Below are 15,578 nucleotides of genomic sequence, written 5' to 3'. Positions count from 1 at the left end.
ATGGTGGATACTTCGATAACATCAAGCCTCATTCGTTCTCATCATATCTTGTGACTTGGGCTGCAACTTCTAATTGATAAAATTGCTAATTATCGATAATGGAAATCATTGAAAACTAATTTAATTATCGATTAGTTGGATATTTGCGGTGAGCATGGAGAAGCCCTGTCAGTGATGTCACTTTATAGCCCAGTGAAAATGTGTAGCATTATGAAACTCATTTGAAAAACAAAAGAGACAAGTTGAAACAGAAAAAACACGACCCAAGTTATCCAGCGAACAAGAGCACTTTATAAAGACTTTATAAAGAAGATCATAATACGCATAAAGTTTAATGTCGACCGGTTGCTGCGTCATGTTTGTTGACAGAGCTGTTTGATGTGTGAGAGTTGTTTCTCTCACATTTTACTGCTATTTTCTATGTTTTATAATGTAAGCATGTTATGTATTCAAATTCAGTATTTCGCAAAAAATTTTTGTTCTTACCAGAAGAGTGTCCATTAAACTATAGTGAGAAAGATAATGCGCGCATCCGCGTCAATCAAACCGATCTCAATGGAGAAAGAGAGCACAATAATTTTATATGCAACATCATACCACGATTTCAGTTTCAATGTAATCAAGTGTGCAGCTTTCATGGATATCAGACTGAAGTCTTAGCAGACAGGGTGTGCCGGTTTTTAACGTTTTTTTTTCTCCTACTCATGTAAGCACTTAATACATCTATTACAGTCTTTTCAGCGCATTTCACATTATCGACATTGCTGCCATATTTGATTTAAGCACTTAATGATTTTATTTAACTTGAAATATGATGCACAAGCTGCATTGACTACTTTTATGATTCTTTTGAGTCCCTTCTTAACCTGTTGATACGCAATTCCCCTGCACGCGGTAGTGACGTCACTCTGCTTACATTTAATATATAATTTACCATCTGTAAATGTAATTAATGTTAACAAATTATGCAAGGGCTCATCATTGATATCTGATCTCTGTTTAACGATAGCATTGCTCCAGAAACAGCAATTTAGTTATTTGTGCCAGGAGTACGAATACATGCAATATCAAAACGGGACTTCATACATTGGTTATGAAAACGCGATCGCCAGATGAATCCAGTTCGCCACACTTGGGTCAATTGTCCTTGACAAGCGTTCATTAAAAAACATCCAACAGCAAATTTTGTCCATAAAAGTGATACATTTGAGAAATGTTGATTATATACTCCATTGTTTACATCGTTCTTCAACAAAACTATACAATCTGAGCAGCATTCATGTTGTAAAACTGTATATTATCTTATATATTAGAGTCTCGTAAACAAAACCAGCCTGTCTCCAAAGTCTATTTTTAAAAATGCGGCATAGTTTTAGTCATAATACCCAAGCAGTGCAGTCAGATTTTGTGTCGTCTTGAAAGGCGGAGCCTTAATTTTACTCTGTTCACTTGCAGGAACCTCATTTCTTGTTAGATCATCTTCAAATTTGAAACATATTTCTTTAGACGTTTGGCTTTGAGAACATTGTATTTCTAGGTTGTCTTGGTACTTTTATTATTGTTTTTTTAGATTATAAAAACATGTTCAGCACAAAATATTTCATTACTATAAACTTCAGCTTCTCTAACTTTAAAAAATAACAATATATAGTAATTCTGAAACTTGGGAAATAAAGCCTAAAGTGTCTTCTTTCAAAAGATACTACAACTGTGTCCATACTCCAAAGGGTCCAGTAAATACAACGATTTAAATTCAGGTATGTCATTTTCATGGTTTGTGCTCAAAAAGGGGGTGCGACAGCTGACATTCCATAAAGCATCTCCTTTTGTGTTCCGCGTAAAAAAGAAAGTCATGTGGGTTTTGAATGACATGATAGTGAGTAATAAATGACAGAATTTTCTGTCCTTTAACTTGTGCATCATGTACTTCTTTATAAATTGTTGTTCCCCTTTTCAATATCTATGATGCAGTACTACTAGTTGTGCATCAGTTAGGTAAAAATCACAGAATGCACATTCATTTTTCCATTTGCCAATTAGCTGTTTTTGCATTTTTACTTAAATTCTGATGATGCAATGCAATAAAAAATATGTATTAATTACTTTAAAGTAAATTATTACTTAATTTGGCTTTTCTGAAAGCTCAAATAAAAGACCATGATTTTGGAAGACTGGTTTCCCCATTGTTTGAGCTGACACTTGTCATAGATTAGTGTGTTTGTGGTGTCTTTTTGATGGAGCCTGAACCACTTGGCACCAGAAACATTTGGCAGGCCTAACACAAGTTGAGGCATAGTGTTCACATCATTTCCAGTTGAGTATAAAGTAGAGGCAGACAGACAGAAAAGGAACTTAAACCAGGAACTGTGAGCTCAAACTGGTTTCAGAATGTTTTAGAATAGCAAATGTAAGCCCTAAAACTTCTCTATCAAGGCAGCTTATTAAAATGACATTCACATTTGTTTGCACATGACAGCACTTTTGCCCTGTTCACAAATTAGCCTGCACTGTAAAAAAAAAAAAATAATAATAATTTTCGGAAGTGTCGTAAAATGTCTGTTGATAAACAGAAAAGTACTGTCGGATTAAAAACATAGATAAACTGTAAAAACAAAAACAGTAATCAGCTTTACCATAACATCTATTACTGTAATTCTACAATAAATCTCCCTATAATTCCATGAAATCTTTTACTTTTAACATATACTAAAACACAGAATATTTATCTTTAAAAGAATTATAAAGAAAAGCTTAAGAACAGATAATTACTATTGTTATTACAAAAATACTGTAAATCTAGCCAAGTGTCCTTTGTATTTCAAGCCTAGTGTTCACCTTTGTATGAAATCTTCAGTTTTTTGGCAATTTCATGCATAATATAGCCTTCATTCCTCAAAACAATGATTGACTAATGATTTTCTAGAGAAAGCTGTTTCTTTTTTGCCATTTTTGACCTAATATTGACCTTAAGACATGCCAGTCTATTGTATACTGTGACAATTCAAAAACAAGACAATGTTAAGCTTCATTTAACAAACCAAATAGCTTTCAACTATGTTTGATATAATGGCAGGTGATTTTTCTAGTTCCAAATTAGCAATTTACCATGATTTCTCAGGGATAAGGTGTTGGAGTGATGGCTGCTTGAAAAGGAGCCTGTCTAGATTTGATCAAAAAATAACTTTTTTTAAATAGTGATGGTGCTGTTTTTACATCAGTAATGTCCTGACTATACTTTGTGATCAGTTAAATGCCACTGGTGAATGCAATTACCAATTTCCTTCCGAAACAGCTAAATCTGTACATTATTACTAGCTTTTGGTAGGGCTGTCGCGGTTAAGAATTTTCCCTTGCGGTTATTATGGGTGGCTCAATAGCGCGATATGCGGTGTTACCGCCGTTTTTTTTTTATTTGTTTTTTTTTACAAACCTAATTTATCCTGATTTTACTGCATACAAAGCTCTATTGTTGAGTTATGTAGTATATATTGTTACTTTGTAACTGACAGAGAGACACGTTTTAAAACATTTTTGTTTATTGTTAAATGCCAAACAGCAACAAGAACATGCCTTTTCCAATTAAAAAAATGAAATAAATCAAAGAGTTCTAAAGTATCACATGAAAACAAGTAGCCTAATAAGAAAATGCCTTTTTCTAATTTGAAAACGAAATAATTCTAAAAGTAGGCTAAGTGAAAATACAGAGAATAAACTTAAGCCTTAACAAATGCGATTTAGACCTGGGTTATAATGTCCTTGTTTCGCGCTAGGAAAACCAACATCGCATGGGGGTAACAATATTCCCTGCGGCACTGAAAACCCTTTCCGACGGTGTGCTCGTTGCACAAATACACATGTATTTGCACGCGACTTTGGACAGCAACGGAAATCTAGACTGATTATCGCGCCATCAGGACAGTGGATTCGCGTTGGTGTCGATGCACTCCTCATGCAGATAGCGCGTGAGCTCGTTATCTGCTCGCGCTCTCTTGGGTATGGGCGCTGACGCGGAGGTTGTCCGTGACTTCAGCAGGTCTCCAAGAGTCTTTTTCTTTGCTGCAGGTGGCACTACCGCTTGCTCTTCGTCTCCAACCTCTGACGCACGGGCAGCGGTCTCTTCGTCCTCCACTCCCACCATCTCTTCGATGAGTGCGGATTTTGTCTCCGTGTCATTGATATGATCGCCCCTATATCGAGGATCTAAACAACACGCCTTTGCCAAAAGTTTTTGTAAGGCAGCTGGACACATTTTGTGCTTTATGCCCGATGTTAAGGTGGTATCCTCGGATGATGGTTTAAGCCAACCCGTTCGGTTAGCGAGATGACACCTCAAATTAGATGTATTGCCGCGTGTCACAGGAACCTTTTTGCCGCAAATTTTGCATATCGGCTCATCTAAATTCGCTGGCTCGCCCTTTTCATTGGGTTGAAAGCCGAAATGTTCCCAAACTGGCGACGTGACATTAGGTTTTGGGACGAGAGCGACTACCATCGTTTTAGTAGGCCTATTCAAAATAAACTAAACACCAGATAGAGCTACAATGGTTCGTGGGAAAAAGTCGTAACACTCTTGCATAATTATTAATTTATTTAACATTAAATGCACAGTGACAAATTGTAAAACAAAAAGGCCACAGCCTTATGGAAGAAAGAAAAAAAACTGAACACTGCGATTGCTGCGGTTTCTGCGGTTGCTTTCCTTCCTCTGCGGTCGGCAGGTCAATAGCGCGGTATTACAATATTGCGGTTATCGCGACAGCCCTAGCTTTTGGCCTCCAGTTTAGGTTAACTGTAGTTTTGCATTGTGTTATCATTTAAAAAATATAAACTGCAAAAAATATATTATCTTATTGAAACAGGATAAGATTTGTCAGCATAATACTTTAAAATCACTGAAATAGTTTTTCAGCAGTTCCCCCCACCCATTAGTTTATAGCATTCTATTCAAATAAAGTTATGCTATGGAATCAAAACTTTATGACAGTAGCAACATTTTGGAAAATTGTTCACAATACTAATTAAAAAATACACCACCACTCATTGATTATTTTTATTTATTTATTATTATTCACAAAAACATACAAAATAGCATGCACATTCTTTTGTTCAGCATAGTACAATAACTCATTAGCAATGGCTTTAAATGCTTAAGCATATTTTTCACACAACACTTTTGTTGGTTCATCATTTTCTAAAGCTGACAAAACAATCTCTAATATGTTTTTGTTCTGGGAACAAAAGATTTTGTTTTCCAGCCCTAAAAAAATACTATGGCCCTTTTGCCTTAACATAATATGAATTAAAACATTATGTAAAACACACATATCCACACTTTCATACACATATATTTCATATAATAATAAAAGCAGAATTATCCTGCCATGGGACATTTGAACATTTAAACATTACATATTACACTCCAAAAAATAGCACTTTGGCTGAACATGATTCAATCATGGACCGTGGTTACACATGTTTGAAACAAGTTCTCTTAACAAAACAGAATCCATTTAAACCCAATAAAACCGACCATGCAAAACTTACTTGATTGAATGGCGTTCGTTTAACTTGAATGAATGTCGTTCGTTTAACTTGAATGAATGGCGATAGTTTAACTTGAATGAATGGTGTTCGTTTAACTTGAATGAATGGCGTTCGTTTAGCTTGAATGAATGGCGTTCGTTTAACTTGAATGAATGGTGTTAGTTTAACTTGAATGAATGGTGTCCGTTTAACTTGAATGAATGGTGTTGGTTTAACTTTAATGAATTTTAATTTAACTTGAATCAGTTATGTTCTCCTACATTTAAGCCTCCTTGTCTTTTGTTTAGCCTACATGTTAGAAGTTGTCGATTAGGTCAAGTTACTAGAACTAGGTATAATGCCAGTTATAATTATCAATTCCATTTTCTCATTGTTCAGTGACTGTCAAACGAGACTACAGAGGCAGCACACGGTATGAAACTAATCCATTTATTGGAAAAAAGTTCTGATGTATGTTGTACATATCACGTTCAAAGCTTAAGGGAAAACAGTTAAGCTAAGTCAATAGCATTTGTGTCAGTGCTGATTACCACAAAACAATTTTTACTCATTTCCTTTTCTTTTTCTTACAATGAAGGTAAATGGGGCCTATTTTGAAACTTAAAAATTTGAGGCAACTGATTGCCTTTGCTTTTACAAGTATTGAAAATTATGTCTCAAGTATGCATAACTTTTTTTCTCAAACTATAAATTAAAACATTTACATCATTTACATTTATGCATTTGGCAGATGCTTTTATCCAAAGCGACTTACAGAGCCCTTATTACAGGGACAGTCTCCCTGGAGCAACCTGAAGTTAAGTGCCTTGCTCAAGGACACAATGGTGGTGGCTGTGTGGATCGAACCAGCGATCTTCTGATTACCAGATTACAGTTATGTGCTTTAGACCACTACACCACACCACCCTAAAATTAGCAGTTACTAATGTTTATTTTAATTAATCACAACTCAAAATTTATACAATGTAAAAAATATATGTTTTTGAAATCATGAATATGTTTTGTATTAATAATTTTTTTTAAGATGTTAACTTAATAATTAAACTATATAATTGTAGGTGATTTGAAATGTGCTAGTACTTAATGTTTGCAACTGCCTTTTCTTTTTTTTTTTTTTAAATAAGCAAACTGCATGTAGTAAACTTATTTAATATAGAAAGACAAGGTAAACACACACACACACACACACATTTGAAAGCGACAGGATAAATTGTCTACAGCTTTTTTTTTTTTTTTTGCACATCCTTCAATGTTAAAACCTTATAAAGCCACCTGTCTTTAAAACTCTTTTGGGTAACTCAGATTCAGTGCAAAAATTATGACATCCCTTTCAAGAACAATTACATTTCTAAACATATTGTAGTTAATTTTAGAGTTCTCTGACCGTTGTTTACAGGGCAACTGGTGAAAATCCATAATTTTGCTCTTCTGCATCTTCAGCTCTGAAATGCAGAAATAGAAAAAAGTGGCAAAATTAAAGAACAATTTATTAAAATCGGTTTCAAAATACACACCTACATAAAATAGTTCACACAAAAATTATGTCATTATTTACTCACTTGTTCCAGGCCTGTATGACTTTATTTCTTCCATCGAAGACAAAAGCTTTATATATAAAAATCATCTTATTTAAAAGAATAGTTCCCCCAAAATGAAAATTCTCTTATCATTTACGCACCCTCATTTATGACTGTAACACCCCTCACAGGAAGGAGGACAGGAAACAAGTCTTCACCGCAAGGTAAGCCTTTAATGCCCGTTGTCTTTACAATAGTTTCACAATAACACACAATATAATACAAGCGCACAAAATCTTGTGTACAGGAGACAAAAGTCAAACACATCTGGGATGGTATGAGGGTCAGTAAATGAGAGAGGTTTTACTTTTGAGTAAACTATCTGTTTAAGTTTTGGACAGACTCAAATTATTCCATGTAAAATCAAGATCTCTCAGAACAATTCTAAACAACTAAGACCAGATTACCTTTAAGTAACAAATCAAGAGAATCTCATAAAGTTCACCAGAAGTCTTTTCTTACTCCAATGCCTTCTGATGATATGAAGTCATAAGCGAAGCCTGTGCCGATTAAGTTCTGCATATATGTGTTTGGTATATTCTCGTTTGTTTCCACACTTCGGAAACTTGTATCATGCGAACAACAAAATACAGCCACCTTGTTCAAACTAGGGCGGGAAACTAGTCCAAACAAGTCCTTTGAGCACTCGGTATTCTTTAGCATGGGAAGAAAATGAATAGCAAGTCTATCAGTTCAATTGCACAACATAACCTTTTAAAAACTATAATTTAATCTAAAAAATCACAGGCTAACTCCACTAAACAAAAAATCCTCAATAATAAAATGCTTGTAAAATGTCGAAATTGTACCGCTGTCAATGCACAGAAGAGCTGCTTTAGTTAAAATAATATCCTTTAGAAGGACAAAACTGATTGATGTTCGTCTTTTGTTCTACATATTCAAAAATATCATAATTAAACTAATAATTTAATTAAAATTAAATTAAAGTTAAACTAAGAGTTTACTTCAGTAACCTAAACCTGCAACTTGCTGTATGTCTCTTTCCAACATTAAGTACTGTTTGGGATATGTATGTAAATACATCTCAATTTAATATTTGTGTTGTTATGATTGAAGCCAGAGTTATGAGAGTTATGATAATGTTATTATTTACTTGCCAGTGGCTATTACCAGATGTTTTTTAGTCGCATAGTGTGAAATTTACTCACATATGTGATTTGATTTACTCGCAATGTAGAGGGCTGTTAGAGGATTTTTCTTTTGGAGAAGGAATATACTTCTGTTCAAACACATGCTGTCTCTGAGCATGCACTTTTCCTCCATCAACAGTTGTTGATAGAGTTGTGTAGTGTCAAAGAACCGAAGCCCTTTTACTAACCTTGTGAATTGTTTTGTTAAAAATGTGTACGAAATTTCAAACAGTGACAACGGGTTTATCATCATTATTAAAAATACAATTTCATGACATCATATAAATTGATAGAATGTGAAATATGTACATTTTAAAAAGCAAAAATGTGTAAAAGCAAAATATTAAAAAAAAATACAATATACTATATTGCGTGAATATATATGAAGAGGCTCCCTCTCTCAGTTTGCTTAATATATTTTTTTAGTTGCATTATGCTTACACGTCATCAAAATTCTGGTGAGTACAAACAAAAATGTACTAGCCAATGATGATTCTTTCTCCAACATGATCGTAGAGGTTTTCTAATCAGAAACTGCATGCATGTAAACCTTAAATACGTGCAAACCTATTTTTTTTTCACATATGGTTCAATAAATAAGTAGATGTACTTGCTTTGCTTTGCACATCATATAAAAATATCAATTGACTCTTTCAATACACATAGTTCATTTTGTTCATTCAGGCCAAATCCTTTTTTTTTTTTTTTATTGCCGTTATGCATTGTATTATTTTTAATTTAACTCTATGGTTTTACATAACATAATTAACAATAAAATCTTTAACACACATGTAGTGATAAATTTGAAGTCAAAATCTGATAAAATTTTGTGTTTAACCTTCATAGGATAGTCAGTACCTGTGTTTTTTTTTTTTTTTTTTTTCAGTTTATATATGTAAAGTAGTGGTTAAGTTATGCAAAATTACAAAATATTTATTTCTTTTGTTCTCTTGTTTTATTCAAGGAGTGAGCAGGCCTCTGTAAGAGATGGGGACTTTAATGTACAAACTCTTTGTTGTGTATGGACACATTCACAGTTTGAGAATCTGTCAAAGTAGAAATGGAAAACTGAACTGTCCTATTCTCTTACGTTGTCTTTATCACCCAATTTTTTAGATGTCATTGAGTTGCTAATTACGTAAGATTATGTAACTTGGAGAAAGATCAAATAAAAGCTTTCCTTTTGAACCCAAACATGCCCTCTCAGCACTGATAACACTGCAAAGTCAGAGATGCACGATGCAAAGGGAACTCCAACCTTAAACTTTAAGGACGTTCAGTTCTTACTGCAGTTATAGCATGCTAATTATATAATGATAATGTTTTAAATAGTTTAGCCAAAAATGAAAAAAAAAAAGATTTTTACTCTCCCTCATCAGGTTTATGATTTAATATCAGGTCATTTTGGATTCATATTACGACTGCACCTCAGCTGTACTCTTCAGCTGCTGCAGGTCATCTACATGAATCATTAATGCTGAGACTAATATTCTAGTGCTCATAGGGCCTATGATATTAGCTTGTGGACCAACAATATTAGCTTTTGGCATTCTCAGTTGCTTCTCCCACACTACACTTATGCATACACACACACACACACACACACACACACACACAGGTCAACAGAAACGGCTGCTCAGTGTTGGTATTGCAGGCTGTTGGATATTTGATTCTGCCTCATTCTGTGTCCGTGTATATGAGTGAACCATGGGTATGTGTTTGTGTACCTAACATTAATGGAATAGTTCACCCAAAAATTAACATTCTCACATCATTTACTAGCCTTCATGCCATCCCAGATATGTATGACTTTCATTCTTCTGCAGAACACAAATTTAATATTTTTAAAAGAATATCTCAGCTTTGTAGGTTCTTACAATGCAAGTGTGTGGTGACCCAAAATCTGAAGCTCCAAAAAACACATTAAGGCAGTATAAAAATAATCCATATGACTTCAGTGGTTAAATCCCTGTGTTCTGAAGCGATCTAATCCGATTTGGGTGAGAACAGACCAAAATACTTTTTCACTGTACATCTTGCCATTGCAGTCTCTAGGCACAATTGAATGATTTACAGCACGATTACGCTTCCTAGTGCTTAACGCATACCCAGAGCACTAAATAGTGCTAGGAAGTGTAATCGAGCTTGAAATCATGATCGCCAAGGAGACCACTGATGTCAAGATTTATAGTGAAAGAGGAGTCATATTTGGGTCCCCCAAACCGATTGGATGGCTTTAAAATGATATTGAGTAAACCACTTGAGTCTTATTAATTACTTTCATATTGCCTTTATGCTTATACTTTTTGAAGTTTCAAAGTTTTGGTCACCATTCACTTGCATTGTAAGGGCCTACAAAATGGAGATATTGTTCTAAAAATCTTCAATTGAAATCTGCAGAATAAAGAAATTCATACACACCTGGCATGGCATAAGGGTGAGTATATGATGAGAGACTTCATTTTTGGGTGAAATATTCCTTCAAATACTCAGAACTGAAACCAAGCTGCGCTCACTCTTTCTCGCACCGCAAACTCTATCTGCGACCTCCCTTGTATTTTTTGTGTTGAATGCACAAATCTTACAAAATGCCTTGAGGGAAGGATGGTGGGTTTTGCTACAATTATCGTGACCTGCTCTGCCTCCCTTTGGGGGTTCCACCTCTCCTGGAGAATGGGACATGCAGCTCCAACATATGAGTCAGTGTTTGGAAGTGGCAAGGCATTAGTTTACTCAGCCCAGCTCATCAGAATGCCTCCATAATCTTCAGTGCTGATGCAGCAATCACAGAGAACTATAGGGATGCTGGCAACCTCCTACACAGAGACCGTATTACATTGCTAATGTGTTTAGTTGTGGCATGCTTTCAGTCCAATGATGTCGTGAGTTTGATTTTAATCAGAAATTCAAGTAAACGGCACACAGTGAATCTGCAAATGAGCACAACATCCTGAAGGCTGAAGGAAGGCTAATAGTTTGCTAATGGATTTTCAATCTCAATTTGTTATCAATCCTAATATGATCAAATAAGAATCCTCTAAGATTCGCTAAGATAATGTTCTTAAAAAACAACTTTTTATTCAGATCTGAGTCTCTGTATAAATGCATGGCCGATGTGAAGTGTTGGCTGGCAAACAACTTTCTTCAATTAAATGAGGATAAGTCAGAGTTTATTGTTTTTGGTCAAAGGGGATGTGACTTAAATTTAGAAAGAAATTTGTCACTGCTTCCAGGGAAAAAACTTCCCTATGTAAAAAACCTGGGTGTTATATTCGACTCTGAGCTCAGGTTTGATCGACAAATAAATGCTGTGGTTAAAAATAGTTTTTTCCATCTTAGAACTATGGCAAGGTTGAAGCCCATCCTTTCTTTTGATGATTTGGAGAAGGTTGTGCATGCCTTTGTGTCCTCTCGATTGGACTATTGTAATGCTTTGTATCTGGGTGTGAGTCAGGCCTCTCTCTCTCGCCTGCAGGTGGTCCAAAATTCAGCTGCTAGGCTTTTAACTGGAACCAGGAAAAGAGACCATATCACCCCAGTTTTGATTTCACTACATTGGTTACCGATCCAATACAGAATCAAGTACAAAGTGTTGATGTATGTTTTTAAGGCTCTTCATGGTCTTGCACCTGAATATAGCCTTTTTTGAGAATTGAGTATCATTGGAATGTTATATGTTAAGGACTGAGTAGGCCCAGTGTATATATACATTGCATAGTATGTACTGTATGGTACAATATAAAGTAGTATGCATAGTGTGGTGTACAAGCATTGTCTGTATTTGCATTCCATTTGTTTATTTATAATTTCATTGAATGTTGTTTTATTGTGGTGTGTTGTTTATTTTATTGTTTTTGTGTACAGTGTATCCATAAGGCCATGCCTCAGTGTTTAAGCAAATCAATTCTTATTTTTCATATTCAAATTTTTATTATAGGCCTTTTCTACATTTTTATTAAGTGAAAGATTACAATAGCCACTTTTCCCCTTTTCAAACTCACAAAAGGGATTTAGACTATACATACTTTTGTTTTTTTTTCAACCTGGTCCTCTAACATTTTTGTTTCTGTTTAGCTGTGGATATGCAAGGATGCTGTCAAAACACTCGGTTTGTAGTGCCTCCAAAGACCACACACTGGGTTGCCATAATGCAAAGAGGGAAATGCACCTTCAAGGAGAAGATCCTCAAGGCAGCTGCTTTCAATGCCTCGACTGTCATTATCTATAATAACAACACCAAAGAAGACACAGTCACCATGGCTCATGAAGGTGAGCTCCAGAATCTTTCTATTCTCATTGTGAATAAGAAGACTTAATGTTTCAATCTCCTCTCTCGGTTAGAAATCACACAAATGAACAGGATATGGTAGTTGTTTGCTCTTGACAGGATATATCAAGTTACTTAGGCCCCTTACCAGTCAGATTAAAGTCTTTGTAATGTTATTTGCCACATTACAGCAGATTTTACTGCAGTGATGTACATTATCTGGAAAAGGCATTGTCAAAAGACTAAATGGGGGAGAGAGAGTAAGAGAGACAAAGTGTGTGCTCTGTATGTTCGTGTGGGTACTTGAGAAACACTGTTAATACTCAAACTAAAGGAAGCTCCACTATCTACACTGTAAAGTTAATTGGGAAATGAAACATGTTGTTTTTTTTTTTGCCGTGGATAGGAAGCAGTCTAGGTGAAAATGTTGCTGTATGTCTGCAAAAATATAAAGAAAAATATTTTGGTAGAAGCAATAGCTGACACAGTAGCTTCAGTGCCCATTAAATTCTATTAAATGTTTACTAAACAGACTACACCGATGGTGTTCGGACATGATATAACAACATTAAAATGCACAAGCTATACAAAGCTCTGATACATTAGCTATAGATTGTTTATACTGAATTATGCAAGAGTTTATAATACATACTGTATGAGTTTCTTTAAACATTATTTGAATCTGATGTGAGATAATCTTACCAGAGGGTTTTTATGTTAAGTGGATAGCAAATCATAGTTTGCCTTTGGGTTTGGCTGTTCCAGAAAGTGATGCCGTTAGTTCTGTTTTTTTACAGCACATCTATTCAGCATGTGCAGAAAATGACTATTCCATTATTTCAGCTTTTATTGTGAGTCCCTTTTTTGACTTTACTGAGGTCTTTTTGGCATTCATGATTAGATGATTGTTAGGTGGTGACACCACATCACTGATACATCAGTGATTTTTATTGATTTTCATAGTTAATTTATGGATTTTAATTTTTGATGTCATAAGCAAATGTTTGTTGTGTGGATTTTTCAGTTGAACAGAGATAACAAGCAGCCTTGAGGAATGTCTGAGTTCAGGATCATTGCGTTTTATTTTCCAGTGTCTACTAACTACGATATCATCTGTTTGTACATTCATGATAGAGATAGTTAGGAAAGTCCTGTTTGTGTTTGTTTGGGGCTGGGTGTTATATAGAATATTTACAATATATGCAAATGATTTCACTAGTGATTTAAACCTTATCAACACTGTGAATACCACAATGATTTTAATGGACCTTTTATTTGGCCATTAAGTTTTATTTGTTATATTTTTATAGTGTATCATTAGAATAGTTTTGCTATTTGTTGTCTAATGTCTCGTAAGCATGAGAGTGTTAAGACAGAGATATTTTAATAACAAAAAAAAGAGTTAGTTGATTAAATTAATTTATCTCCATGAATGAGTTCAAACTGTAAATTTAATTTAATTGTTCAAAACACTGATTTGGTTCTTTTATATCATCACTAAATAATTATTAAAAAAAAAGCCCCTGAGTGCCATTTTACATGTATTAAAATGCAAAAAAAGTTTTAAAGTAGTTCGTTACTTTGTATTGATGCATATACTGTAAATGAAAATGATTAAATTGTATTCTTGTGTGTATTTTATGTTTTATATATATATATATATATATATATATATATATATATATATATATATATATATATATATATATATATATATATATATATTTTTTATTTTTTATTTTTTATTTTTATTATTATTACTTAATTTTAGTTCAGTAAAATGTAACAATGGATGTTTGGTAGAAATGACAGTTCTTCTGATTTGAAAAACAAACAACAACAACAACAAAAATCACCCTTTTAAGCCACTTTTGGCCGATTACATAAATATCAAATATTGTAATAAAAACATAATCATACAAATTAAAAAAAAAAAAACATTTTTATTTATTTATTTAAAAAAAAAATTTAAGCTATATTGCCCATTGTCCAGGCATAGTATCTAGGTATTTTGACATTTGTCCTTAGGGTTATATAAGTGCCATGTGAGTGTGTTAGAGAGAAAGTGGTTTTGAGGCCATTCAGATGTGGTGAAGGACTGCATGCTGGAACTCATCCACTAGCACTGGCATTGTTGTTCTGCAGGTGCACTCTACACACGTGCACAGACAAAAATTATTCTAGCCTGGCACATAGCCAACAGCTTAGGATGCAAAGGGCACATAGGATTCAACCTAAGGCTTACACATTTTTAAGAATTGTGGATTGAATAAAGGGGAGGGATGAGGAAGGAACAAAAGGAGGGGGTGGTGGGGATGAGGAGAGATGGTGAGTCACGACGGCACTATCAAAATGGGATCGATGAGATGCTTAAATATAGCAGGCGTACATGACTTATTCAGAGGGTCCTTTTCCACTGCCGCCTATGGGGTTCAGTTCTCTATATACCAGCAGGTCATTGATTCTTCACTACATGTGCATCACGCACTGCATCTGTTATATATATATATATATATATATATATATATATATATATTTATATGAATTTTTGATGAGAACTCTTTGAAGCTTTGAAGAATTTTTTTTCAAAATTGTAACCTTCATCTTTCAAGTTATTAATGTCCTGACTATACATTGTGATCAGTTGAATGCCTTTTTGTTGAATAAAAGTACCAATTTATTTCCATAAGAGCAAAATCTGTACATTATTCCAAACTTTTGTGTGTGTGTGTGTGTGTGTGTGTGTGTGTGTGTGTGTGTATTAGGGCTGCACGATTTGGAGAAAATGTCATATTGCGATTATTGCGATTTGCGATATAATAAACAAATGGTAACATGAGTCAACTTGCTTGGTTATCAAGGAAAAAACAAATAGATTACTGATAACACTGAAATGTGTATTTCTCAGCTCAAACATACAAACTAGCAACAACAACAACTATAAATGCAGTGTTTTCAAATTAAAATATTTTTACAAAATTAAATAATAACATCTTTGCATTACTGCAAACTTGTTATTTTCTCAATATTACACCTAAA

General features: G+C 34.3%; 1 protein-coding gene across 3 annotated transcripts in view; it reads left to right on the top strand.

Annotated features, from left to right (window-relative positions):
• The window catches only part of rnf130 (ring finger protein 130), a 99,163-nt gene that overhangs the window by 30,597 nt on the left and 52,988 nt on the right, over positions 1-15,578 (top strand). For all 3 annotated transcript variants that reach the window (XM_052089350.1, XM_052089348.1, XM_052089349.1), the window contains exon 3: positions 12,347-12,541. In XM_052089350.1, the coding sequence (XP_051945310.1) occupies positions 12,347-12,541 (195 nt within the window). The remainder of the gene's footprint in view (positions 1-12,346; positions 12,542-15,578) is intronic.

The sequence above is a fragment of the Xyrauchen texanus genome, chromosome 23 (assembly GCF_025860055.1).
Source record: "Xyrauchen texanus isolate HMW12.3.18 chromosome 23, RBS_HiC_50CHRs, whole genome shotgun sequence".
Lineage (NCBI taxonomy): Eukaryota > Metazoa > Chordata > Actinopteri > Cypriniformes > Catostomidae > Xyrauchen > Xyrauchen texanus.
The sequence above is the reverse complement of the archived record's forward strand: the minus strand, read 5'-3'. Positions and strand labels throughout refer to the sequence as shown.